Source organism: Globicephala melas, chromosome 11 (assembly GCF_963455315.2).
Source record: "Globicephala melas chromosome 11, mGloMel1.2, whole genome shotgun sequence".
Classification (NCBI taxonomy): domain Eukaryota; kingdom Metazoa; phylum Chordata; class Mammalia; order Artiodactyla; family Delphinidae; genus Globicephala; species Globicephala melas.
The window spans coordinates 59,140,646-59,162,902 of NC_083324.2; the positions used below are offsets into that span (position 1 = coordinate 59,140,646).

A 22,257-nucleotide genomic window follows, 5' to 3' on the forward strand; every position below is an offset into this window, starting at 1 on the left:
ACTGACTTTAAGGAGTTATGGGAGACCCACAGTGAAGAACCCAAGTCCTTCACCAATCAGCCACAAGAATTTCTGTAAGCCACCCAAGCCTTTGCGGGGCTAAACTTTCATGCGCAAAATGAAGAGGCCTGACTGGTAAGTTTTATTGAGAGCTCCTTATGAAAGAAGGCTAAAGCACTACCATACACAATAGGACAAACATGCATGTCCACTGATATCTATAAACCTCAAGTTTGGATTCTAGGAGCCAAGAATGAGGGCAAGATAACACACAAATGATTATCACACAACTCTAAAATCCTGTGCTGCTCTAAAAATCCTATGTCGATGTGCTGCTAACATTTGCTAGCAACTAGAAATAAGTGAATCATTAAAATTTTTGCCACCAATAATTTCCATAAACACAAAGTGCAAAATTGTACTAAGCACCACAGGGAAAAATTCAAACCCCTTAAAATTCTATTCTTTACATGAACTAGCCCCTTCAAATGAACACCTGAAAAATATATAGCACTTTGGAATTTTTTAAGCACCATATATATATATATATATATATATATACACACACACATATATATATAATATATATATAACTGATTTTTTTTCCAACGGATCTAAGCTAGCCTATCAAAAACCTAGAATATTCCACTAAAACAATAACTTTTACTCAATCCTATTTTGTGATGGTGCTAAAAGCCTCATTTTCTAAAATACTGGGTTGGCCAAAAAGTTCCTTTGGATTTTCCCGTAAGATATTATGAAAATCCCGAACGAACTTTTTGGCCAACCCAATAAAATACATATGGAGAAAGATGCCAAGACTCACTTGTAATGACTTGTTCATCTGTGGGATCCAGTGGGCCTGCCTGACCCCACACCCTACCTTGAAATACTCACTTCGGTTACTAGGTCCTCTACAATCTAAAGAGCAACATTCAATTTAGCATCCTCAGTCAACAAGCGTGTCTCAAAGTAAAAAGAGGATGTTTATTTTTTCCCCAAAAATGAATGGTTTTTCTGTTATCGATAGTTTCATGGCTTTTAACTGCACTGCTTTGTTTCCTAGAGCTCAGTACCAGGGGAGAATGAATGGGCTGGTGCCTGAGAGTAAAGGCAGAAGTGAAGGATTAGCAGCTACACTGACTGGTCCACTGCAATCACTTTAAAATAACATTAAATAACCAGGAAGTAATACTGGAAAAGACATATTAATCAATCCAAAACCAAAGGAAATCAACTAGACACAAATAAGACAAAGAAAATTCTTATATGATTACAAAGTAAGTAACCATTCAAGAAAATTAATTATATTTAAGCACAGCTTAAGGAACTAAACTGAACACTGCTTTTAAAAAGAGGATAAAAGATTTAAGAGGATTCTAAGCTCTGTAGAAATAAAAAATTACTTGATCAAGTGCCTACAAAGAATATTTTTCCAAAGCAACAAATACTTGGTGAGTCACACATCCAACTACTATTCTAAACATGTGAAAAAGAAAATCCTTTTCAAAAAAAGAAAATCCTTACTTTCCTCTGTGACTCCCAAGAAAGCTGCTTACTTGCTGTCAGTTATTTCCCAGGGAGCTTCTCGGAAGTTCTCTTTCTATCTCTAAATTAGAATAAATATATTTTCTGAAAGTCTGTTCTCTAAAGTTTTACCAGCACCTTCTAATGATGAATCTCACCCACAGAAAGTGAAATTAGTCACATAATGTGAGAAAAAAGAGAATCTGCCTTAAAGATATTCAGCTACAACTTAAGAAGCTGCCCATTTTCTAAAAACAAAGCAAGCACGCTCCACCAGTGACACAGAGTGGAAGTGTGTGAAAACCCAAGCTCAGCCGTGTGACCCCCTACGTCTCAGGGCTTCACTTTACCCTCCCCAGAAATCCAGACTTAAACCCAACTTCACACTTGCCATCACCATCTGGATGACTGACAAGCACCTCCTGCTTAACATGATCAGAGCAGAACTCCTGGTTTTAGCCTGTGGACTTCTCACACAGTCTTCCACATCGTGGTAAAAGACATCACCCTCTAATCAGTCACTCTGGCCAAGAATCTGGGCAGTGCAACACAGTGGTCAGGAGTAAAGACTGAAGCCAGGCTGCATGGATGCAAACCCTGCCCTGGCTCCTCACTTAGCTGTGCAGACTGTACGCCTCAGAGACTGAAAATGGTACCCACCTAACAGGATTACTGTGAAGATGAAATGTGAAGCTCATGTGAAGCATTTAGAACAGCACCTGGCAAATATTAAATGTTCACTAAGTATAAGCCATCATTATTGTTTTTATCCTGATTTCCTCTTTTTCTCTCACACCCAGTGTGTCAACAGCACTTCAAGAAAGTAACTGAAATCCAGAGAGTTCTCTGAATCATCACCACCACAACCAGCCTCTTTCCAGCCACTATCTAGATCAAAGTGATAAAATTCTGAACTAGTCTTCCTACTGCCATTCTTTCTATACCCTCCAAAGTGGTTTTCAGCCACAGTAACCTATTCTAAATATAAATCAGATTATATCACTCCCTTTTCCAAAACTATCCAATGGTTTTCCACTACATTAGGCTAAAAAATCAATCTCTCTACCCCGGTTTATTCAAAGTCCTGCATCACTGCCGTCTCATTCTGTACAGCTCCCCGCTAGCTCACTACGCTCCAGCATTGTGCAAAAATGCCAACCCTCTCTCCTTGGGGCCTTGGCATCAATGACCGCTCCTGCCTAGAATGTACTTTCCTCTACTTTTGCTCTGCTGGCTCCTTCATGTCACATATAATATTGTTATTGTTTATTTCTTTGGTAACTGGTATAAGTTTTATAAGAGAAGAAATTTCATCTATCCTATTAAGTATTATATCCCTAGTACTGAAAACAATACGTGGGTGAACAAATAAAAAGTTATTAAAAAAAAAAAAACCATTAACTGAGAGAACTGGCTAAAGGTTCTAAAATTGTTATGTGAAGCAAAGAAATATATCTTTCCCTCATTCTTTTCCCTAACTGGTTATCAATTTATTGCATCTCAACTCCAAATTCACCCTTTTTGCCTGCTCTGTAACTGGACCCTAATACACTTACCTTTCAATATTTCCTGAGTTTGAAGATCTAAATCCCCTGATAATACAACTACTCATAAAGGCACAGTTTTTCATCAAAAGATCCTAAGAATCACAATTAGAAAACACAAGATCCAGTTATGGCTGCAGCAATTACTGGCCAAAAAGACACTGGACAAACTACCTGGCCTCTCTGAGCAGCACTTTCCTAGCCTGTGTGATGCAGACGGTCATCCTCATCCATCTCAGACTTGTGGTGAGGATCAAATGAGATCACAGACAAGCAGTAAACTATGTGCGGACAGTAAGAGTCATCTTCATTATTCAGTATCTATCAGTCCAACAAAATGTTATTGAGCACTGACCCTATGTTACGTAGAGAGAAAAGTTTAAGACCAAGCCCTTACTCTCAAAAAGCTTACATTGTAGTTGAGAAGAAAAACGCTAACTGGAGTAATCTCACTGCAGTTTGGTAGTGTGCAGAATGCTGTGGGGGCACAAAGGAGACACACTCAGTACAATCCTGGGGCTCAGGGGGGCTTCCTGGAGGAAGCAGTGCCACAGCTGAGTCTCACGGATCAGCAGGGTGAGAAAAGAGCTCTTATCAAATAAGAACATAATGCCCATCTTTTACTAGTCCTAAAGCATGCTCAAAAGCCAGATTTGTTATCTTATAATATAAATCACATGATCAAAGACTAACAACAAGATTGCAGATGTCACCTGGGGTAAAATTCTTCTATCAACTTAGACTTTCCCCAGCACCATTTATTTCTTCCTCTACCACAAATTAGAATACCTTTTTCTAAATCTTTAGGACAATTCTTCTCATCCTACAGGATATTTTCAAATTCTTTCAATTACATACTTCAAGGTCAAAACCTTCCTCACTGGAAAGGACTGTAATCAAGAAACCATCACAATGGGTTTAATTTCCCCTTTGCCACAGCCTAAAAGCAACACCTTCCCTTCCTCCCAGAGCTTCAGACTCCAAAGCTGTCAGGACAGCTTCCCAGGCAACCCCCTCCATCCACTCTCCTTCACGGCGAGGCAAAAGGCTCTATGGACAACCTCTCAACCAGACTCGGGCCCTGACCTACCCAGGAGAAAGCCAAGCACTTTTTGGCCAACCCAGTATTTTAGAAAATGAGGCTTTTGGCACCAATATAAAGTAGGACTGAGTAAAAGTTATTGTTTTCAGAATAAAAACAATACCAGAAAAAATTATAAGTTTTAACTCAAAAGGAAAGGTTGGCCTTTGCTTATACGGTAATCGGTACAGCTTAAAAAGAGCCACAGCACATAACTTTGAAGTTATGTACTAAACACTAAGTACCCAAAAAAGTGTCCCAAAAAAGTGCAAAAGAAAACTACACTCAGATTAACAAACAACACTGAAAAATGTATTTTTAAGATGCTATCACTTAAGTGTCTGCTTAAACAAATCTCTTAAAAAGCACTGATTATGTCATTTATTTAACTCAGCTACCTCCAATTTCACCCAGCAGCGGGCTGTTTATTGTAGCACTAACCTAGTACTGCTTTTCCTAATTAAACATAAAGACTTTCTTCTACATTGCCCTCTACTGACACAAAATAACAATTTAGAACAGAAATCTAGGGGTTATATCTACCACAGGCCACACTAATTGTTAAGGGTCACATATGACATCCATCTCCAAGGAAAAAAAGACACAACCTTGAAGAGACAAAGGCTGTTCACAAAATTAATCATCTCACCAATAGTATTACTAGGAGAAAGAAAAAAATGACAAAATTAACCATGAGTAGTAACAAATAAAAACCTACTTAAAGGGACTTTCCTGGTGGCACAGTGATTAAGAATCCACGGGCCAATGCAGGGGATGATCCCTGGTCTGGGAAGATCCCACATGCTGCAGAGCAACTAAGCCCGTGTGCCACAAAGCCTGCGCTCTGGAACCCACGAGCCACAACTACTGCACAACTACTGAAGCCCACATGCCCTAGAGCCCGTGCACCACAACTACCGAGCCCACGCAGCACAACTACTGAAGCCCACGTGTTCTAGGGCCCACGTGCTGCAACTACTGAGCCCGTGTGCTGCAACTACTGAAGCCCACGTGCCTAGAGCCCACGCTCTGCAACGAGAAGCCACCGCAATGAGAAAGCCTGCACACAACGAAAAGTAGCCCTCACTCACCGCAACTAGAGAAAGCCCGTGTGCAGCAATGAAGACCCAATACAGCCAAAAAAATAAATTAAAAAAAAAACCTACTTAAATACATAAATATAAGACATGACACCATAAAACTCCTAGAAGAGAACATAGGTAAAACATTCTCATACATAAATTGTACCAATGTTTTATTAGGTCATTCTCCCAAGTCAATAGAAATAAAAGGAAAAAAAAACAAATGGGACCTAATCAACCTTACAAGCAAAAGAAAGAAAAACCACCCTTGCACAGCAAAGGAAACCATCAACAGAACGAAAAGATAGCCTATGGACTGGGAGAAAATATTTGCAAATGATGTGACCAACAAGGGCTTAATTTCCAAAATACACAAACAGCTCATATAACTCAATGACAAAAAAACAAACAACCCAATCAAAAAATGGGCAGAAGATCTAAATAAACATTGCTCCAAAGAAGACATACAGATGGCCAATAGGCACATAAAAGGATGCTCATCATCACTAATTATTAGGAAAAAGCAAATCAAAACTACAGTGAGGTATCACCTCACAACAGTCAGAATGGCATTAAAAAGTCTACAAACAACAAATGCTAAAGAGGGTGTGGAGAAAAGTGAACCCTCCTACACTGTTGGTGGGAATTTAAGCTGGTACAGCCACTATGGAAAACAGTATTGGAGGTTCCTTAAAAAACTAAAAATAGAGTTGCCTTATGATCCAGCAATCCCACTCTTACGCATATACTCAGACAAACCATAATTCAAAAAAATACATGCACCCCTATGTTCATAGCAGCATTACTAAAATAGCCAAGACGTGGAAACAACCTAAATGTTCATCAACAGATGAGTGGATAAAGAAGATGTGGTACACATATAAAATGGAATGGAATGAAATGCCATTTGCAGCAACATGGATGGCTGCTAGAGATTATCGCACTAAGTGAAGTAAGTCAGAAAGAGAAAGATAAATACCATATGACAGCACTTATATGTGCAATCTAAAATATGACACAAATGAGCTTATCTATGAAACAGAAACAGACTCACAGATATAGAGAATGGACTTGTGGTTGCCAAGGGGGAGGGATGGATTGGGAGTTTGGGGTTAGCAGACACAAACTATTACAGAATGGATAAACAACAAGGTGCTACTGTATAGCACAGGGAACTATATTCAATACCCTGTGATAAACCATAATGGAAAAGAATATATATATATGCATAACTGAGTCACTTTGCTATACAGCAGAAATTAACTCAACCTTGTAAGTCAACTATACTTCAATAAAATAAATTTTAAAAAAATTAAAACCTAGGAATTCTACAAATAACAGTACAGCATCATAAGCAATCTGAATATTATTATAAAAATTAAACTATTTTTTAAGAAGTACAGAACAAAACTATCAAGAGTATGTAACTGAAAACATGAACATATAGAAATAAAGTGAACATGGAAATATGGAAACAAAGTAAAATACTTACAGCCAAAGCCTTGGACAGTTTGGTTCTAAATTCATTAAGGATGATAGCCACAATGTCCTTGAGTGGTACATAAGCAAAGCCATTTTCCAAATAGACTTTCCTTCCTCTGAACAAATCCAGAGCATCAGCAAAAGGGATCTGAATTCAGTGTGAAAAACAGGGAAAATAAGTCAGTACCTGTCATTACGAAATTCTCCTACGTCTTCGTAAGTACTAAGGCTAAACAAAATCCCTCCTCTGAGAAAATCATTAGTCCTAGCAGATCTAAAGAAAAAAAAAAGCAAGAAGATCAATTTATACTCCTTGTAAGTAAACAACAGCATGAGGAAGGAGTGGCAGGCGGAAAATGTGTTTGTTTTAGAGTAGATCTTTCAAAAAATAATAAGCCAAGTTAAAATGCTTTATTTTCATTCTTAACTCATCAATTTACAAATTATAATCACCAGGATTTCAAATTCCCAGCTCAAGCCCTCTGGGTACACTGCATTCCTCTCACGTGACATAGTCCACATTTTGTTCTGTATCAAGTGGAATCCAATGTGTATACAATATGTTCAGTGCTAAAAATTACCAGTAAGTAAAGTAATTCCAAATTTCTTCATCTATGTTTCCACTCTTTCTCCAGGGAAATATACTGGAAAAGCTAATCTCAACACTAAGAAATGGAAATAATAATAAATGTCCAGTTTTATCTTTAAAATAAGTACTTGCCAGTAAATATTTTTTTAAAAACCTAATAAATACTATTCTACTTACACTTTTTAAAGTCCTATGAACTATGGTAAAATTTTAAGAGATGAGATTATGGTAATGGTATTAATAAATTGCAAAACTCATCCTTACTCTTCAACAGAGTTTTTCTACTTCTTAAAAATGAGATAAAAAACTAGGTTAAAAAAAAAAAAAAAGATTCCCCAAATACCCTATTCACCCAAGTTTTATGGAAGAGTTAAATCTATATGCCCATAATTCTTCAATGTATTCAATGACACCACACAATAATCAGATCATGTGTTTTTACAGAAAGTTTCTAATTAATTTACAGATTTCTACATCCAGCACACAGTCCTTGCCCTGAAGCAGTTCACCACTTGGTTGAAGAAACAAGACGGACTCAGGTGGACAAACACGCCCTGCAGGAGGACGCTGGCCAGACTGGGGGGGGGGGGGAGCGGGGGAGGTAGGGATGGAGTGCCCGTGGTGGCAGGACCCGCACCAGACGCCAGGCATGGGCGGCAGATAGCCGCCCCTCCCCTGCTTCGGGAGGTCCTCAGCCCCGCAGCCCTGCACCTGGCTCACACAGGCAGGAGTCTGTGCTGAGGATGCGCGGATGGCGGTGTGGGGGCAGGGGCCGGACCCGGGCAGGGGGAAGAAGGCCGGGGCCCCAGGGCACCCGGGAGGGAGGAGAGGCTCCCGCGCAGAGGCGGCGTAGGGAACAAGGGGCCGGGGAAGAGGGGCGTTGCAGGGCTTCCCAGCCCCAGCGCAGCCCGAGGCTGAGCACAGTGAGGAGAGCGTGGCCCGCAGTGGGTCGGCACTCGAGCAGCGCCAGGAGTCGGTGCAGCGCAGCCCGGGGCGGAGAGCACAGCACATCCGGGGGGCGAAGACAACATCCGAACAGAAGGGGGAGAGGCTGCGCCCACAAGAGGCTACACAAATGCGTCAATAAAACATGGATAGAAGCTCAATGTGATACATTTAACAAAACCTAGGAAGTACTTTAAAAGCGTACCTACCTTATAAACTGATTCCAGCTCCAACTGAACCCCACCTAAACTGTGTGATGAAGCCATAATATCCTGTTCTCGGAGAGTCTTATCTTCATCACTTATCTAAAAGGAAACATATTTTATATCTTTTAAAAATTAAAATTCTGCATTCAGTTTCAATAAAGCACTTTCCTGTTCTAGTGAAGATTCTATACTTTTTAAAAACTTTAAAAACCCTGGTATCTGAAATCATTCCTAATATGATTATTAAGTCGTTACTATCATTAATGAAGCCAAAATATAGAAGAAAATTTAAATTCAATATACTTTCAAATTTCTACTCTGTCAATTTCTGAGGACACATATCGAAAGAACAGTAGCAGAGAAACAATATCCTGGACTAGCTGCACCCACAGACTCATGAAAGGAGAAAATGAAAACCTTTCTGAAGAAATATACAATTCTCCTAGGGCTTAGTATAGTCCTCCAAATAACTCCCCAAATACAATCTCTAGCACACAGAGAAAACACACACACAAGGAAATAAGACTCCATCAGTGGGAACCAGATTGGTAAAACGAAAAGAAAAGTATAAGGATTGGAAAAAAGAAACAAAATTGTCATTATTTACATATTATGTGATTAGAATCCTTAGAAAATCCAGAAAAATCCACAGATAAATTATCAGACCTACTGACCTAATTAAGCAAGGTATCTGGCTACAATGTCATATACAGAAAAACCAATTGTATTTCTATCTGCCAGCAGCCCACTTTAATAATGGATTTTTTTTAAACTACCATTCATAATGGGATTAAAACTATCAGTATTTAGGAATAAATCTAACAAAAGATGGTCAAGACCTCTAGGAAAAAAAAAAATGTAAAACCTTACTGAAGGAAACTGGAGAAAACCTAAATAACCGAGAGACATCCATAAACATGCACCAGATGATGTAATACTATAAATGTACCAATTCTCCTCAAATTAACCTGCAGAATCAATATACTCTCAAGCAAAATCACAATAGCTTATGTGTCTGTGTTGCTTCTAGAATGTATAGGGACACACAAAGTGTCAAGGAAAGCCAAGATAGAAAAAGACAGTCAACTCAATAGAAAAATGATCAAAAGATATGAACACACGCTTTACAACTGAGAAAATTTGAAGGGCCAATATATACGATCATATCTCGTCTTATTGCACTTGGCTTTATTGTGCTTCCCAGATATTACTCTTTTTTTTTTAAACAAATTGAAGGTTTGTGGCAACCCTGTGTTGAGGAAGTCTATTGGCACCATTTTTCCAACAGTATTTGCTCACTTCGTGTCTCTGTCACATTTTCGTAATTCTCAAAGTATTTCAAACATTTTCATTATTATTGTATTTGAGAGCACTGAACAAACAAACATGTATCATCAAAAATCAGTGCAAGAGAGTCATCAACTGAAAACTACCACCTCAATTCCTTTTTGGTAATGGACAGGATAAAAATACAAAAACTAAAAATGTAATATAACTAGATGTCATGAGAAGTCTCAATAGGCAAAAATTTTAAAGCGTGTCACAGCACACATTATATACAATCAACACTCATTCTAGAGTGTTTAAATTGAGTTTTAGCAATAGCAAATATTTCTCTAAGAGCTAACACCAGATTATTCTCCTTTAGTATTGGCTTTGTTTACATATACCTGTTGATAGTAACTTCTCTACAAAATTGACTATTTACCTTTTACTCCGCATTCCATAGGACAAATCCTTCCAAGCTCCACCAGATACCACCAGATACACAATGCAAAGACTATTTGAGAAGAGGCAGGTATGTTTCAGAGCCAAGCTGTAATTCGCAAACAGCAACTGATAAAGTGAGAAACTGACCAGGGAGACATAGTGAAAGGGAACAAGGTATCTGTACATCCTGGTGATGATCTTTCACTATCTTTAAGTGATTTCCAATTTAAATATAAAAACTATTTCAAATTTGTGCAGTGAACACTTACTTATTTGAAATTAAATAAAAATTAAATACACATGCCTGTTCTCCCCACCATTAATGGGGATAATCATAGGTGATTGCATGGATCGTTTTTTGCCCAAATGGTTTTGACTGGATCTGGCAATACTGAAGTTGAGGCCAAATGTGTTTAACCCACCACGTCCCTTTTACAATCACTTATTACAGCAACAAAGAATTAGATAACTTTGAACATACAGATGTTTGCCATGATAATATCTGGGGTTTTAACTGAACAAATCCCACAGCAATATATAAGAACCACTAAGACTTCTCCACGAATATAGGGGAATATAGTACCTCTCTTTCCCTAAACTCAACTCAAATATTTGTATTAACAATACCACAGGTGTTTATAAGCAATTAACTGCTCACCAAGTAACTGTCAGGTAAGCAGGGGAAGCACACTTCAGCTCAACTGTCATACAACAGAATACTTACAAGAGACTTAATGTTCCAAATACTCTTCTACCTTAGGTATATAGTCAAGGCTCAATTTAAACAAAATTCAAGGTCTTGAATGAAAACTAGAGTAGATTATTAAAGAATGTGGTAAGACTGTCTTTCACTGAAATCTTCCCCCACCCCCCAAAAAAATAGAAAAAAAATTATCTGGACTTTACTTAGATTAGAAATAATGAATAAAATTCTAAGGGATTCAATGTGTTTCTAAACTGTTCACCCAAAGTAACTGGGTGCATTCCAAATAATGCGCATTCTAGCTGAAATTAATGTCACTTCCTACATGATGGCCTTTCAGTAAATATTGTTTTTCCTTGGTGAATTAAAAAGTTCATCCATTTGCCACACACATCTAAACCTTCATTTAGCTATTTAATAATAAACAAAATAAGAGAATTGTCACTGAAAAATGTTGGATGACTGTCTGAAACTTTATTAATTAGTATAAATTTCTATTAACTTCATTATTTCAAATTTCTAAAATAATCTTGAGTATTCTCTTCTGCTTCTGGTATAAAAACTACTGGGAAAAATATGAGCATATTTCACTTTCTCAGGCTTCCCTAATGAGGTTAACTACTGGATGCCTAGAAAAAACTCATTCTCCAAAAGAGCAAGACAAAATTAAACAGCTTCCTGCTTCTACTAACAAAGGATCTCATGTAAGAGTTAAAAACAGCTACAGTGGAACAATTATAAAAGCAGAGGAACTGAGTAGAAAGTATATCGTTTTTGTAACTGCAGAAACCTAAGTTCAAATCTTAAAAAAGTGAATTAACCTCTTCATACCTCAGTTTCTCCATTGGTAAAAGGAAGAAAATAATACCTGTTTCATGAACTTTTTTGACAGAATTAAGTAAAATAAAGTATGTAAAGTGTCTAGAATAGGCCTAACATATAGTATGCCTTTAATAAATGGTAAATATTTATTATTACTATCAGTAATGTACATTTTGATTAGCTTGTTTTCCAGGAACACAGTGAAACATTTTTGATCCACATGATCATGATAAGATGGCAAAGCTGGAAGATCCTGAGCTCACCTCCTCCTACAAACACACCAAAACTACACCTATATATACAACAACTCTCTCTGAGAATGACCTGAAGACTAGCAGAAGAGCTCTTGTACAATTAAGGATCTAAAGAAAAAAACACACTGAGTAGGGTAGAAGGGGCAGAGACACTATCTAGTCAAGACCCACATCCCCAGAGCAGCAAGCCACAAGCAGGAGGAGATATCACAAACTCAGAGGCCCTCCCTCAGGAGCGAAGGGTTTGAGCCCCATATTGGGCACACCAGACCCAGGGACTGGCACTGGGTAGGTGAGCCCACTTAACTAGCTTTGAAAACCAGCAGGGCTTATGCACAGGAGAGCTGAAGCAAATTGAAATTTCACTCTTAAAGGGCTCACACACAAACTCACTCACTGGGAGTCCCAGCACAGAGGCTGCAGTTTAAAAAGAGCCTAGTGCTCTAGATAGCTTGCCAAGGCCACCCCAGCAAACCCCAGGTCCACTCCAGCACCAATCATCCCACCAAGGCAGCAGCCCCAACATGTCCTGGAAAAGCCCCAGCCCATCCCCACTACAACTCCACCTGGCCTGCCAAAGCTGACCAGCACATACAGTCTACACTGGGGATACTCCTATACAAGATCACACCTCCAAAACCAAGAGACATGACGTTTCACCTAATTCACAGAAACAAACACAGAAAGTCAAACAAAATGAGGAGACAGAGAAATCTGTTCCAAACAAAAGAACAAAATAAAATCCCAGAGGAAAACCCTAATGAAATGGAGATAAGTAATTTACCTGATAAAGAGTTCAAAGCATGGTCACAAAGATGCTCACAGAACTCAGGAGAAGAATGGAGGAACACAATGAGAACTTCACAAAGAGTTAGAATATATAAGAACCAATCAGAGCTAAAGAATACAACAACTGAAATGAAAAATACATTAGAGGAAATACACAGCATTTTAGATGATACATAAGACCACATAAGCAACAAGGAAGAGAGAATAGTGAAACTCAACCAATAAGAACAGAAAAAAGAAAAACGAATTTTTAAAAATGGGAATAATTTAAAGGAACTCTAGGACAACACCAAGTGCACTAACATTCACATTATGGACCCAGAAGGAGAAAGGGGCAGAAAACCTATTCAGTAAAATTATGGCTGACAACTTCCCCAGACTGGGGAAGAAAACACACATGCAGGTTCAGGAAGCATAAAATCCCAAACAAGATGAACCCAAGAGATCCACACCAAGACATATCATAATTAAAATGGGAAAAGTTAAAGACAGGGAGAGAAACTTTAAGGCAGCAAGAGAAAAACAGTGAGTCACATACAAAGGAACCCCCAAAAGGCTATCAGCTGACTTTTCAGCAGAAACTTTGCAGACCACAAGGGAGTGGCATGCTGCATTTAAAGTAATGAAAGAAAACAACTTACAACCAAGAACAGCCAGGAAGGCTACTGTTCAGAATCAAAGGAGAGTTAAAGAGTTTCCCAGACAAGCAAAAACTAAGAGTTCATCACCACTAAACCAGCCTTACAAATGTTAAAGGGTTTTTAAGCAGAAAAGGCTATAACTAGAAATAAGAAAATATATGAAAGAAAAAAACCTCACAGCTAAAGGCAAATACATAGTAAAGACAGTGGATCATCCATTTAAAAAGCTAGTATGAACATTAAAAGAAAAAAGTCATAAAATCAACTATAATTACAATAAGCAATTAAGAGACACCCAAAGTAAAAAGATGTAAAATATGACACCAAAAACATTAAATTTAGATGGGAGGAGTAAAAAAGTAATGCTTTTAGAATGCATTCAAACTTAAGCAAACATCAGGTTAAAACAAACATATATATACATATATATACACACACACACACACACACATATATATATATATATACACACACATATATGAACCTCATGGTAACCAAAAACCAAAACCCTACAAGAGATACACAAAAAATAAAGATAAAGGAATCCAAACATAGCACTAAAGAAAATCATCAAACCACAAGGGAAGAGAACAAGAGAAGAAGAAAGGAAGAGAAATACAAAAACAACCAGAAAACAATAGCAAAATGGCAATAAGTACATAAATATCAGAAATTACTTTAAATGTAAATGGACTAAACTCACAAATAAAAAGATATAAGGTAGCTGAATGGATAAAAAAAATAAGACCCATTTATAGCCTGCCTACAAGACACTCACTTCAGATCTAAAGACACACACAGGCTGAAAGTGAAGAAATGAAAAAAAGATATTCCATGAAAAAAATGAAAAGAAAACTGGGAAATACTTGTATAAGATAAAAGATTTTTTAAAACAAAGGCTGTAACAAAAGATAAAGAAGGACATTACATAATGATAAAGAGGTCAATCTAACAAAAGGATATGATGTTTGTAAATCTTTATGCACCCAACATAGGAGCATATAAATATATAAAGCAAACATTAACAAACATAAAGGGAGAAACTGACAGTAATACAATAATAGTAGGGGACTTTAATATCCCACTTACATTAATGGATAGAGAGAAAATCAATAAGTAAACACTGACCTTAATCAACGCACTAGACCGATGGACTTAATAGATGTGTGTGTGTGTATGTGTGTGTGTGTGTGTGTGTGTGTGTGTGTGTATAGAACATTCCATCCAAAAGCAGAACTCACATTCTTTTCAAGTGCACATGTGACATTCTCCAGGACAGATCATATGCTAGGCCACAAAACAAGTCTCAATAAATTAAAGAAGACTGAAATCATATCAAGCACCTCTTCTGATCACAACATCACAACAGTTTGAAACTTGAAATCAATTACAAGAAGAAAATTGGAAAAACAAAAACATGTGGAGGCTGAACAACATGCTACTAAACAACCAATCAGTGAACAAATAAATCAAAAAGGAAATTTAAAAATACCTAGAGACATATGAAAATGAAACCAAATGATCCAAAAACTATGGGATGCAGCAAAAGCAATTCTAAGAAAAAAGCTCATAGCGATACAGGCCTACCGCAAGAAACAAAAACAGGGCTTCCCTGGTGGCGCAGTGGTTGAGAGTCTGCCTGCTCATGCGGGGACTTGGGTTCGTGCCCCAGTGCGGGAGGATCCCACATGCCGCAGAGCGGCTGGGCCCATAAGCCATGGCCGCTGAGCCTGTGCGTCCGGAGCCTGTGCTCCACAGCGGGAGAGGCCACAACAGTGAGAGGCCTGCATACCGCAAAAAAAAAAAAAAGAAAGAAACAAAAACAACTAAAATAAACAATCTAACTTTACACCTAAAGGAACTAGAAAAAGAAGAGCCAACAAAACCTAAAATTAGTAGAAGGAAGGAAATTAAAAGACCAGAGTGGATATAAATGAAATAGAGACTAAAAAAAAAAAAATAGAAAAGATCAATGAAACCAAAAGCTGGTTCTTTGAAAACATAAAGAAAATAGACAAACCTGTAGCCAGACTCATCAAGTGAAAAAAAAAAAAAAAAAAAAAAAAAGAGAGGGCCCGAATAAATAAAATCACAAATGAAAGAGAATTTACAACCAATACCACAGAAACACAGCCATAAAAGACTACTACAAACAATTACATGCCCCCAAATTGGACAACCTAGTAACAATGGATAAATTCCTCAAAACACACAATCTTCCAAAACTGAATCAGGAAGAAATAGAAAATCTCAACAGACCAATTACCAGTAATGAAATTGAATCAGTAATAAAAAAAAAAAATCCAGCAAACAAAAGTCCAGGATCAGATGGCTTCACAGAGGAACTGTATCAAATATTTAAAGAAGAGTTATCCTTCTCAAACTATTCCAAAAAATTGAAGAGGAAGAAATGTTGCCAAACTTATTCTACAAGTCCAATATCACCCTGATACAAAACCAGACAAAGACACTACAAAAATAGAAAATAACAAGCCACTGTCTCTGATGAATATGGAATGCAAAAAATCTTCAACAAAATATTAGTAAAACAAATTCAACAATACATTAAAAGGATTATATACCATGACTGAGATTTAGTCTCAGGATGCAAGGATGGTTCAATATCTGCAAATCAATGTGCTAAACCACAATAATAAAACAAAGAAAAAGAATCACATGATCATCTCAATAGATGCAGAAAAAGCATTTGACAAAATCCAACATCCATTTATGATAAAAAAAACTCCTAACAAAGTGTGTACAGAGGGAACATATCTCAACATAATAAAGATTACATACAACAAACCCACAGCTAACACTATACTTGCTGGTGAAAAGTTGAAAGACATGGATGCCCATCCTCACCACTTTTATTCAACACAGTACTAGAATCCTAGCCATAGCAATCAGACAAGAAAAAGGAATCAAAGGCATCCAAATTGGAGGGAAGAAGTAAAACTGTTACTATTCGCAGATGACATACTACATGTAGAAAAACTTAAGACTCCAGCAAAAAAACTATTAGAACTAATAAATTCATGCAGTAAAGTTGCAGAATATAAAATTAAATTACAGAAATCTGTTGCATTTCTGTACACTAATAACTCTCAGAAAGAGAAATTAAGTAAATCCCATTTACAAATGCATCAAAATAAATAAGATACCTAGAAATAAATTTAACCAAAGAGGCTAAAAACCTGTACTCTGAAAACCATAAGACAGTGACGAAAGAAAATGAAGACAATACAAATAATTGGAAATATATACCATGCTCATGAAATGAAAGAATAAATATTGTTAAAATGCCCATACTACCCCAAAAAACTACAGTCCATGCAATCCCTATCAAAATACCCATGGCATTTTTCACAGAACTAGAACAGTCCTAACTAGAATAGCCTAAAATTTGTATGAAACCACAAAAGACCCCAAATACTCAAAGCAATCTTGAGAAAGAAAAACAAACTTGGAAATATCATGCTCCTGATTTCCAACCATACTACAAAGCTACAGTAATCAAAATAGTATGGTACTGCCACAGAAACAAACACATAGATCAGTGGAACAGAATTAAGAATCCAGAAATAAACCCATACTTTTTTGGTCAACTAATTTACCACAAAGAAGCCAAGAATTTACAATAGGGAAAAACAGTCTCTTCAATAAATGGTGTTGGGAAAACTGAACAGCTAAATGCAAAAGAGTGAAATGGCCATTTTCTAACACCATATACAAAAATAAACTCAAAATGGGTTAAAGACTTAAATGTAAGACCTGAAAGCATAAAACTCATAGAAGAGAACATAGGTAGTATGTTGTCTGACATCAGTCTCAGCAATTTCTTTTTTTTGGATCTGTCACCCCAGTCAAGAAAAACAAAAGCAAAAATAAACAGATAGGACTTCATCAAACTAAAAAGCTTTTGCAGAATGAAGAAAACTATCAACAAAACAAAATGGCCACCTACTGAATGGGAGAAAATATTTGCAAATGATAACTGATATGGGGTTAATATCCAAAATATATGAACAACTCATATAACTTAATATCAAAAACAAACAATCTGATTAAAAACTGGGCAGAGGAGATGAATAGACATTTTTTCCAAAGAAGACAAACAGATGGCCGACAGGCACATGAACAGATGCTGAACATCACTACTCACCAGGAAAAGGCAAATCAAAACCACAATGAGCTATCACCTCATACCTGTCAGAATGGCTATTATCGAAAAGATAAATTTTGGGGAGGGTGTGGAGAAAAGGGAACCCTAATACACTGTTGGTGTATTAAATTGTAAATTGGTGCAGCCTCTGTGGAAAACAGTATAGAGATGCCTCAAAAAATTAAAAATAAAACTACCATGCAATACAGCAATTCCACTCCTGGAAAGAAAACAAAAACATTAATTCAAAAAGATATATGCACCCCTATGTTCACTGAAGCATTATTTACAATAGCCAAGATATGGAAGCAATCTAAGTCTCTAATGATAGACAAATGGATAAAGAAGGTGTGGTATATATATACACAGTGGAATATTATTCAGCCATGAATGACATCTTGATACTTGTGACAGCATGGACTGACCTAGAGTGTATTATGCTAAGTGAAAAAAGTCAGAGAGAGAAAAACAAATACCATGATTTACCTATATGTGGAATCTAAAAACCCAAACAAAAGAACAAACAAAGAACAGAAGTAGACTCACAGATACAGAAAACAAGCTAGTTTTTGCCAGAGGGGAGGCGGACAGGGGGAAGGGCAAATAGGTGAAGGTGATTAAGAGGTACAAACTTCTAGTTATAAAATAAGTAAGTCACAGGGATATAATGTACAGCATAGGGAATACAGTCAGTAATACTGTAATAACTGTGTATGGTGACAGATGGTAAGAAGATGCATAGTGGTGATCACTTTGTAATGTATAAAAACATTAAATCATTATGTTGTACACTTGAAACTAAAATGATGTTGTAAGTCAACTGTATTTCAATTAAGTAAATAAAGTGAAATGTTTCCTGAAACTAAACTGGTTTCTATGAATTTGTCATTTTATTAGTTAAACTAACATATGACTGGTCTTTAGGGGGTATACAAAATAACTAATAAAGTTAGCTAGGTTATCACTATAGCACCTTACAATCAAGGCATATTATGCTTCCCAAATTAACATCTTCCTGAACAGAAGTATATAACAAACTTCTCTAAATGGAATCGCATTTCCAGAATGACTTACATTATTATTCCAGAGATGCTCCATCTTCAGTCTGGTTAATTTTCAATCAGCAAAGACCCTGAACACTTGAGCCTTGAAGTTCTCTTTCCACCACTACTCACAATTCCCCTACCTCAACCTCTATTTTCCACACCCACCCACGAAATAGTAAGTACCTGAATGTTTCAAATGGTATATGCAGTAATGGTATAATCTTTTTTCAAGCAAAAATCACACAGACCTCTAACAGTTTTGGTAAAGTTACACTTCCTTATTTTATAATCATGTTGTTTTACATACTCCTTAGTAAAAGAATTAAGGATCTGGGTTGTGTGCATCTTTTTCTTTTTGGTATTCTTCATCAGACCAAGAATGGGGAGAGCAGGCTCCCTCTGCCAGCAATTCTGAAAGGGGATTAAGAGCGAGGTCTGGAGCGGCAAACGTCCCCACACTGAACAGGCGTCGGAGGCTGTCTGTGTAGACTGCCCTGCTGTTCACCCTGTGCAGAGTCCCTCACTGAGGGGGGATTACACATCCCCTACCTGCTGAACTCACATGTAGCCATGTGACTTGCTTCAGTCAGTGAGAGGTAAGTAGAGGTGACAAATGTCAATACCAAGCCAACAAGTTACAAGCACGTGGTTTACCCAGTTCTCTCCTCCTTCCACCACAGCAACTGGTAAAGTTCCAGATGAAGGCTGCTCGATCCGCCTGAACCATGGCGCCAAAATGACACAGAGCAGGGCTACCACTGGCCCACAGGAGACGTAAAGGATGAACAAGAAACAAACCTTTTAGCAGTCTCTGAGGCTTAGGGGTCATTTGTTACCACTGCATCGCCTATCCTGACTGACAGAGTGATCTCCCTCCTCTTTGGATCACACATTTTCATCAATAAATTATTTTGAGCACATAATTCCAGTATGTTTATAAATTACATACACATATCACTGTATATTAGGTACTGATAACATGCCTCCCCCCCCCCAAAAAAAAAGGAAAAAGGAATGAGATTAAAAATATGTAAGTTGCATTACTTACATTCTTCCCACATTCCCAAATGATCATCTTGGGCACACCAGTTTGAAACCACTAGTCTATTACCCTGGCCTCTGAAGTAAAGATACAAACAATGCTTCCCAGAGATTTATTCCATAAACTTCCAATCAACAATATTCATTTATGTTTATTAACAGTTTGGCCAGTTTTCTCCTTGAATCCACACAGCTCTCTCTATCAAGGCCTGGTCCTTAAACATGGCTGTACATCAGATTTGCAGTGGAGCTTTTCAAAGTTACAGATCCCTGGTACGACTTAGACCTACAGATTGAAGCCCAGAGGTGTATATTTCTTTAGAAGGTCCATTAATGACTCTGAAACACACCACTAGTCTAAAATACAGTAAATCCCAGGGAAAGAATCCTCTTTTCTAAAATAAATTTACCATGTCCTAGAAATACTACCATCAATTCTAGCATTTGATTTTTTTTTTTTTTTTTTGGAGAATGTTTCTTTCTGAAACACTAGAACCTACTATATACCAAGCACTATTTCCAGCAGATGGGATCCAGCTATAAACAAGCCAAAAAAAAAAAAATCAAAAAACCGTTGCTGTCATGAAGCTTATATTTTGATGGCATGAGACAGACAATAAACAATAAACTATCAGGTAGTGATCTATGGTGAAAATAAAACAAAGGGATGTGCTACGGATGGGACAGATTTATACTTCAGTTGTATAGTCAATTAAAGCCTCTCTGGAGAAGTGACATTTCATTGGAAACCTGAATTATAAGAGCATCAAGGTAACAGTTAATGCTAAGGTGCTAGAGAGAAAAAAGGCTAGTATGCCGGAGGAACAGAAAGAGGCGATGGAGCAGGGGCAGGAGAGGGACAGACAGGGCTCTGAGGCCTGCTGAGATAGGGTTTTGTACGAAGAATGGTACAGTAAACTGAAATTTCAGGCAGAGGAAAGTTCCGATCTGATTTATACTGTGATTTTAAGCTTGCTCTAGTGCTGAATGGAGAAAGGATTGTGTTGTAAGGAATTGTACTGGAGAGAAAGAGATATACTCTCAGTGGGCAGTTTAGGGAAAAGATGACAGAGAACTGAACTAGAGAAGTACAGGTAGGAAAAAAACAAGTGGACAGATTTGGGATATGTTTAGGAGGTAGCATGGCCTGATGGACTGCAAATGAAGGGGTGGAGAAAAAGACTCCTAGGTCTGGGGCTTCAGCCACTGGACAGATGGTGGGTGACACCATTTACTGACTCATCTTTTTCTTGATCCTCATCTCCACTGCCATTTATATTTTACTTCTATACATATTTATCATATGTGTCTTGTTGCAAGTCACCTCTAACCCTTTGTAGAAAGGGGCATGGCATCAATAAATACAAATAAATGATTTCAAGTACCATTTTTTCTTAAAATTAAACACATCTGTATAGCAGGTAAAAAGTAATACCAACAATATTAAACTTCTAATTTTATTAATATTAAATATTAAAATATAAATATTTATTAAAATATTAATATTTTATTGTTTACTACAAAATTAATTTAATACAAAATATTAATAGTAAAAAAGCTAATTAAAACAAGTAATTGATGGAAAGACTGTTTAAAATATCCAACGTATAATTAAACAATTAGGAATCACTTATAATGAAATTAAAAATCTGTGGGTAAAGCAAATACTGAAAGCAATTTTCATGATTTTTAATATTGTTACCACTACTTTTAATAAACATTGGTGCTATATCAGTAGTAAATATTGTGATCTATAAAGGGCACATGTTTGCCAAATGCCCTATGACCCAATCATTGATCCTACTGCGGGGATTTAGGATGGCGGCAAATTCCCTGACACTCTGTCCATTGAGAGCTGAGATCTATTCGCTCTCCCCATGACTGGGCTGGCCTGTGACTGCCTGAACAACAAAGTATGGTGCAAGGGATGCCAGGCCATCCCATGCCTCATCTTTGAGGGGACTGACAGCTTCCACCTTGTTCTCTTGGAGTTCTGGGTCACCAGAAAAGAAGTCCAGCCCCCTTGTTTGCGGGATGCCATGGAGAGGATCCCTGCAGAGTCCAGCCTTCTAGAAGTCCTCATCCAGCAAGAGGAATGTGAGTGAAGCTGTCTTGGACATCCTAGACCAGACTAGCTACCAACCAAGGAGCCCCATGCAACACCATGTGGAGCAAAAGAACTGCCCTGTTGAGCCCAGTCTGAATCCCGGACCCTCAAAAGTGTGAGATATAATAAAATGGTATTGTTTTAAAACATTAGGGTTAGACTATGGTTTTAAAGTTTTAATGTTAGCTTTCAGAATTGTTGTTTTAGGTTTGGAGACAGATGTTACACAGTAATAAACAGCCAGAACACTTATCTACCTAAAATAAAAGTTAGTTTAAAACATTTTTTCTACTAATAATCCAATTCTTACAAAATACTTCCTTCATTTAAATGTACAGAAGAGAGCCAAATAAAGGGGGAAAAAATTAAACTGGTAAATCTCTAGGGGAAATCTTTACTTTACTTACAAATTCTTTGTCATTTTTATAGTCACCCAAAACATTCAAAGTTAGAAATATGAACAATAATTTAATATCCTGACATTCTAATTAGTATGTTGATGTCTCAGTAACTCTGCCAACAT

The 22,257-nt window shown here is 37.3% G+C and overlaps 1 protein-coding gene across 5 annotated transcripts in view; it reads right to left on the bottom strand.

The window, feature by feature from the left end:
* Positions 1–22,257, bottom strand: part of PRIM2 (DNA primase subunit 2) — a 278,641-nt gene that overhangs the window by 200,712 nt on the left and 55,672 nt on the right. For all 5 annotated transcript variants that reach the window (XM_030840966.3, XM_030840968.2, XM_030840967.2 and 2 more), the window contains 2 exons: positions 8,460–8,555; positions 6,727–6,864 (listed from right to left, as the gene is read on the bottom strand). In XM_030840966.3, coding sequence (XP_030696826.1) covers positions 6,727–6,864; positions 8,460–8,555 — 234 coding nt within the window. The remainder of the gene's footprint in view (positions 1–6,726; positions 6,865–8,459; positions 8,556–22,257) is intronic.